Source organism: Rutilus rutilus, assembly GCF_951802725.1.
Source record: "Rutilus rutilus genome assembly, chromosome: 3".
Lineage (NCBI taxonomy): Eukaryota > Metazoa > Chordata > Actinopteri > Cypriniformes > Leuciscidae > Rutilus > Rutilus rutilus.
In genome coordinates, this window is record NC_140211.1 from 20564718 (window position 1) to 20572444 (window position 7727).

The window sequence follows — 7727 nt, forward strand, 5'->3', positions numbered from 1 at the left end:
GCAACTAGGAGGTAGGCTAAATAGGAAATAATTATTATTAAACTATAAAATAGTATAATAAGTATAAACTAATAAATAAAAACTAATAATTATGACAATAAAAGCAATAGGCCTATATTATGATTTTTTATGTCATAATTGTGACTTTTGATCTCATAATGTTTTATTTCTTTATGGCCATCCTCTTCATGGTAGCAGGGACTTTTTAAGTCATCATTATGAAGTGATCATTATGAATTTTTTGTGGGGAAGGGAAAGGGACTTCCACACTAGCACCTACTGTCGCTCTTGACGTTTATGGCTTCGCGATGGCGTCACGACAGACACGCCCAGTCTTTTCCTCACTGCTGTGTGCAGAAAAGTCAGGAAACACAAGTTCAATCGCATCTTTTATGTACCGTTAGCCGAATACCGCTACTCTGCTACCGATCCGAAGCAAGGTAGCCAGGCAGGAGAAACAGGAAACATGGCGAAAACGTATGACTATCTGTTCAAATTGCTGCTCATCGGAGACAGCGGGGTGGGCAAGACGTGTCTGCTGTTTCGATTCAGTGAGGACGCGTTTAACACCACTTTCATCTCCACTATAGGTCAGTTTAACACTATGACTATTTGAATTGTATGTATACATTACAGGAATGTTTACTGTGTAACGTTAGTCCTGCGGGAGGAGAAATAAGTTGTTATAGAGATACATGGAGGTTTACATACATGTGACTGTCTGTTGGAGTGACAGGAAGAGGCCGTGAATGTGACAGCCCGTTTACTGAGCTATTCATCGACATGTTTATATTAGCGTTTAAAATGACAAACAACCGATTTTCCATGTCAGGATCAGTTGGCATACTACTTTTATATGTAATTTGAATAAAACGTGAGAGGATGCTGTGTTTATATAGCTAGCATGATGGCAGCCTGATTAGCTGTTCGCTAGCAGTGTGGGCTGGACTGCACTTTCGTTTCTGTGGTTAGAGAACGTTTAGGTGTTTAGATGAGTAGTATGAAGCTGCAGACTCGGAGCCTGCTGCATCTACAGTCCCGCACCCAGAGTCCCGCATTCTCAGACCCCTCGTTTTTCGAGACAGCGCCTCCTATCAAATTAGATCGGATAAACATGTGAAGAACTTAAGCCGAAACGTGAGTATCGTCAATTTTATTTAGCGAATCATACCTCATTCGGTTTCTTTTTTAATCAAACTACTTTATAGCTCATCGATACACCAACATATGAATAGTCCATTTAATATTTGTAAAGTAGTTTGTAACAAAATTTGAGCCGTTAATGTATGTTTTTTCGCCTTTTTTCCCAGAAAATATTTTGATAGCTTACGTTAGCCTTTAACCTTGGACTTTTGGTAGACAAGCCATTGTAAAAATTTGATTAAAATTAGTTGACATTAAAGTAGACCAATTAAATACATTAAGTGTGTTAATATCAAAGAATGTCATCATTAATTATTTAATCAGATTCACCATTTTACCTTTTTTTTAATTACCGGACCTTTTTTCCTAAAACTATTAAGTTGAATTAATTAATGCCGGAGTAATTATTTTACTTTATATAATTTATGTAGACTACTTAAATTTGTTATTATAAAACGTAGTATTAAAATGAATCAATATTAATTTAACTGATATGAAGTTGTTGCCAGCCATTTCCTCCGTGGCCCACTTATCACCCTAGGTAGGTATGCTTGTAATTTGCATTTGCAAAAAAATATAATTTATTATTACACAATATTTTTGATAATGGCATTCATCTTTTATTTTAGTGAAGTCGAGGAATTTGACAGAGCGATTGCAAAAAGAAGGAATATTCGCCTACCAGAAATTATTTTACCTTATGCATTTACATTTTACATTTATTCATTTAGCAGACGCTTTTATCCAAAGCGACTAAATGAGGAGTTTTTTTTTTTTTAATGCAACTGAAGACGAAAAGTAAAGTCAATAACACAATTCTTTCCTTTTTTCTTTCCTTTGTCCTGTTTACAGCAAGATGATGCTTAGGTGATCGTTAAATAAAGTACAGAATTGTTTATTATTGGTGTTTTGTCTATTCTTATTTGAGTTTTGCTTCGCATTCAAAATATCAAAAAACAGGTTTTGTAATGTTAGCAGGTATAATGTTAATTAGACCATTATTGAACTGAAAGAAAAATTGGAATTTGAAAAAAAAAAACACATTGTAGCAATACAGTATAATATCACATAATATTTTTCAGAAGATAGTTCAATATGCAATTGCGACTTTATTTCTCAGAATTGCGACTTTATATCTCGCAATTCTGAGAAAAAGTCACAACTCTGACTTGATATATTGCAATTGTGAGAAAAAAAAATCAGAATTGTGAGATAAAAAGTCGCAATTATTATTATTTATTTATTATTCAGTGGCGGAGTCAAGCTTCCATAGTAATTGTATGCCTTCCATCAGTAATTTTCTTTCAATTACACCCACGCTCAAAAAATAACTACTGGGTAATTTGTTAGTCAGAGAACACAATGAGTTTTTTTTGGCACATGCATTAAGCAGGGAACACAAATATTTTAAATAAAACGAGACCGTATTGCATCCTATTGTTTTCAATGGCATTTGGATAAGGGTGTTATACGATTTTCCGAACAGCAGGAGGCGCTGTCTCGAAAAATGAGGGGTCTGAGAATGCGGGACTCTGGGTGCGGGACTGTAGATGCAGGCTCCGAGTCTGCAGCTTCATAATGTTGGTTTAGATTCACACTAAACAAAAGGTCAAGGGGGCCAGAGCCAGCACTTTACTTGGATAAGATTAAAAAGCGGATTTGTGTGCAGTCACAAGTGAATTATATAAAATATTAGAATTTTTTTTTTTTTTTTTTTAAATACACTTTAACCTTAAAGTTGGCATGAAATTACAATTATTTTCATGCCAACTTAACGTTTTCTAAACTCATGTTATTGATTGTACTGTGAACAATTCATCTGTGCATGTTTCATGTTTCATTCATTCAATATGTTTTGACCTCAGAATGTCTTAACTGGACCTTCCAGTGAAACGACAGCCTTTTCTCTGGTGACGTATACACGACTTCTCCAATAATCATTAAGTCTGCTTAAACTTCGCCCCAGCAGACGCGTGTTCATCTGCCCTCCACTATTGACTGCAATGCACACATCTCAAAATCCAATCTGCAACCGGTGAATTAAACCAAGACCCGCCCTACATATTTTCTTTTTTTTTTGATAATCTGATTAGTCATAATACAGGAAGATGTGTCACTACTTCCGTTTCATTGCAACTTTAACACTATTATTACCTTGAAGCAGTAAACTGTTGAAGTCATCTGACCTATAGTGTTATTCCGGGATAGGAACCCCTCAAAATAAGAATGTGCAAAATCATTCGTCACAAGCAATTGTACACATACATGGACTTGTTCACCAGGCTTATAGTTCTTGAACACGTTATTTGTTGTGATATTTTTGACACAACTTTGGGAAGGCTCGTCTCTACCGTGGACCAATATGTCATTTCCTGTGTGAAACCTGTGCGAGAGTTCCTTGACCTTTTGTCATTGTTATGCCACAGACTTCCCCTATTGCCATGGACAATACTGCTGTGTCACATCCCGTCCCATGTCCTGTCCGAGCTTTCACTGGTGGCAGGATTGTGTGCCTCAATACACACACTTCCAAGTTTTCTCATAATTGCCATAAGCAGAGGATCACATTCTGATGCTACCAAATGTAACAGTTTTACATGCATTGTGTGTAAAGCCTTTTGCAACACTGAAGTAATTTAGTTGGTCAGGCATATGTTAAACCATTCTGACCTTTCTACACATTCCATATCCATGGTTACACCATGAAAACGTGCTAATGGGTCGATTCCCTTTTCAGTGGAAAGAGTTGTGATGTGTTCTGAGATGAGTCAGTTTTCACAAAGTGTCATAATAGGACTCCAATGTGCGAATACAAGGTACTGAGATACAGTGTTTAACTTATTTCTAAACATTATTTGCAGGAATTGACTTCAAAATCAGAACAATTGAGCTGGATGGGAAGAAGATCAAGCTTCAGATCTGGTGAGAGAACGAGTCTGCATTATACATTATAAAGCAGAGATGCCCAAACCTGTGGAAAGATTTGGCCTGCCGTGGCATGGGGAAAAACATGCCATTGAAGCATATCTTCATTTGCTGGATTCATCTACTGGCTTCCTATTATTGTTTGAATGTGGAATATTTAAGTACATTTCATAAAAAAAACAAAAAACATTTTATAATATAATATTGTTGGAAATTATGCAAAAATGTTCGGCCCACAGCCCTCAATCAAGTTTTGATTTATGGCCAAGACTGGTATATAAAGTATCATTGTATACATACAATATTTAAAATGTGTGTTTTAAATTTACCTTAAAGGGATACAGCCGGACAGGAGAGGTTTAGAACCATCACCACTGCATATTATAGAGGAGCAATGGTAAGCTATAATGCCTTATTATTTTGAGTAAATAATGCCGGATATTCTTCTGCATGTGGTTACTATTCATAAGCTATGTTTTTGTTTTTCTTTCACTTTCACAGGGAATTATGCTGGTGTATGATATCACAAATGAGAAATCATTTGACAACATCAGGAACTGGATCAGGAACATTGAGGAGGTGAGAAACAGAGCTGATGCTGGAGAAAATAAGCATGAAGTTTTCATTTCGTTTTGTGAGTCTGTCATATGGATTCACTTCTGTCTGTTTTATCAGCACGCATCATCAGATGTGGAACGGATGGTATTGGGTAACAAATGTGACATGAATGACAAGAGACAAGTTTCAAAAGAAAAAGGGGAAAAGGTATGTATAATTAATGACTTGAGATTACTGAAAAATCTATTTTCTGAAACAAATCTTGCTCAAAGGAACTGCCTGAACAAGCTGTGTGTAAAATGCTGATGTGTTTATTTAAACAGTTCCTTTTTTTTTTTTTTTTTGCTACAGCTAGCTATTGATTATGGAATCAAGTTCTTGGAAACCAGTGCAAAATCTAGCACAAATGTTGAAGAGGTGGGGGAAAATTGTCTAATGTTGATCTAATTTGATTCATACCATGTCATACCATCCGATCGAGTGTCATATCTCTGTTTTCTTCAATTCTAGGCCTTTGTCACTCTTGCTAGGGACATCATGACCAGACTAAACAGAAAAATGGTGAGAATGCTGATGTAGAAAATGTTTATACATTTTTTTTTTTATCAACATCATCAAAAAAAAGAAAAGAAAATTGATGCGCTTAGTACTGCTCACTGACTCAAACACGATAGTATGTTAATATTATTGAAATGTGGCTTTATCTCTGACACTAATGCTGAATGGATTCTTGTTTGCTTGCATCATTGTGTTTAGAATGAGAATAACCCTTCGGGTGGAGGAGGAGCAGTGAAAATCACAGAGAGTCGGTCCAAGAAGCCAAGCTTCTTCCGCTGCACTCTGCTCTAACCCAGCAACTCCTGCAGCCTCAGTGTGTGAATGACTTCAGTCATTTCTTTGTGTGTTTGAGCTCGGTGTGTGTGTGTGTGTGTTTATGCGAGAGTTTACAGTACCACTGGACTTTCAGCTGTTAGCTGCTGCTGAGAGCTCTGGACTTTAGTCTGCCTCATCTAAGGCCTGAAGAAAGTATGCTAGATAAAAGACTCTTGAGCTGTTCCCAAAACATTTCTTTTAAACCAAAATATCCATCAACCTTAACCCTCCTTGGGCCAGTCACAATTTAGTGTAGCCTGATTTAAATTTGATTTGATTTTTTTTTCCCTTTAAAATGTCAGTAATTAATTATATATAGACAATTTATAGTTACATTGATTTTAAAGTGCTTTGTTAAAGCACAGTTTAATGAAGGAAAGAATATGAAGAGATTACAGATATCAAACATCTGCCATTATGCAGTTTTTGGCAATAAAGTAGCGAATGAAGAACCTGATAGTTTGACAGCTAAATATTGGTTAAACTGAAAGACATATATATAATTTTTGTTGTCGTTGTATGTTTTTTATCTACTTAAAGAAGTTTTTAGTTACTGTTCCAAAGCAGCAATAAACTGTTGAATATAAAGCAGCGTTCCACAGGTTGTAGTCTTCCCCGTTTCCCTGACTTTACGTTATTAACCTTAATTGTAACAGAGACCAAAGTAAAAAGAAATCAAAACTGTGATTAATATTAAGTCAAAATTTCTCTTTCTTTTTTGGTTGTAATTTCTCATATATTACATATTGAGCATGAAAAGAGAGCGAAAGAATGAAAAGAGAGGGCTAGGACCCTTTTCCTAATGCTTGTTGAAGCAGCAGCAGCCAGCTAGGCCCTGTATATTAGTATATACAGTATTACATTTACTAATGGTATTATATTTTTATACGTAAGCATCTTTTACTCACCACTTCATATAAAACATGTTAACCTGTGCTTATGTGAGATTTATTTGTTAATACTTATTTTTTAAACTCATTTAAATGTCGTCACAGTATTCTGTACATTGTCTTTTTTTAATTCCCTCTTTTATAAGACTCTTATGAGTGTGAAGTCATGTAGTGTTTACAATAACCACACTGCAACAATATCTTTTTTTTAAGTCGTGCACTGTTATCTGTGTGTGGGTCTCTCGTAGAGCCTCCTCACTTCATAAACCACTTAAAGTCCTGCTTGTGAAGTCAGCCACTCAAAAAACGAGTGCAAGATTGCACTAGCTTGATTGTGTTCAAGTGTCCTCTGAGCTTATTGGGCTTTTACCAGGCCCAAATGGAACCTGCAGACTCTTATCGCTGATTTCAGGGGGGGACATCCATTGAAATTCTGCTGAATGGTTTTAAACATGGTCAAATTTGTTAACCAGAGCTGAGAGTACTAAACTCTTATTACCTTTGAGCATATCAGACGTTCAATTTCTGCGTAAATCTGCTAATTCTCCCATGTACAGATTCCATGTGGGCCTGTTACAAATTCAAACTGAAACGCTGAGAATCTACAAATTTCAGAATTCACAGTCACTTAAGTTACTCAGAACGAATGAATGATTGATTCTACTGTTTATGTTTAAGGGTGTACGATTGCTCGAGTTCCATTGGCTGTTTTGTATCTGTTTGATAGAACCGCTGCTCGGAGGTGTGCCATATCCACTTAAAGGGATAGTCCACCCAAAAAAAAAAAAATTCGCTCATCATTTACTCACCCTCATGTCATTCTAAACCTGTATGTCTTTATTTGTTCTGTGGAACACAAAAGAAAATACCTTTGGAACAAGAAATGTATTGTTGTTTTTTGTCCATACAATGGAAGTCAATGGTAACCAAAACTTTTGTGTTCCGTAGAAGAAAGTAAGTCATACAGGTTTGGAATAACATGAGCTTAAGTAAATGATGATATATTTTTCATTTTTGGGTGAGCTATCCCTTTAATGGCCCTGTAGTCATGTTTTTGAATATGCATGCAGGCACATTTGCATATTTTTCAATGAAACAGTGACAGCACTCAACCTCCCATATGAGCATAAAGTCTTACTGACTATTCAATGCAAGCTTTTGTCCTATTTTATAACGTCTTCCTTGATTTTCTTGTCTGTTCTATAATATGTCAGAATGTCTGTTCTATAATATGTCAGAGTTAACTGATTATGTAAAAAAGATTAAAATATCTTTTCTAAGTTATTTACATGTGCCCGGTTTTTTTTTTTTTTTATGGTGCTTTTTCATATAAGATAA

General features: G+C 35.7%; 1 protein-coding gene across 1 annotated transcript; it reads left to right on the plus strand.

The window, feature by feature from the left end:
- The first annotated feature begins 311 nt into the window (after window positions 1-311).
- Window positions 312-7673, plus strand: rab8b (RAB8B, member RAS oncogene family). The gene is made up of 8 exons (XM_084404617.1): window positions 312-590; window positions 4005-4065; window positions 4405-4465; window positions 4570-4647; window positions 4744-4833; window positions 4978-5043; window positions 5137-5187; window positions 5383-7673. Exons 1-8 carry the CDS (start codon window positions 467-469, stop codon window positions 5473-5475), a joined length of 624 nt encoding a protein of 207 aa, XP_084260743.1. The 5' UTR covers window positions 312-466; the 3' UTR covers window positions 5476-7673.
- The last annotated feature ends 54 nt before the right edge of the window (window positions 7674-7727 follow it).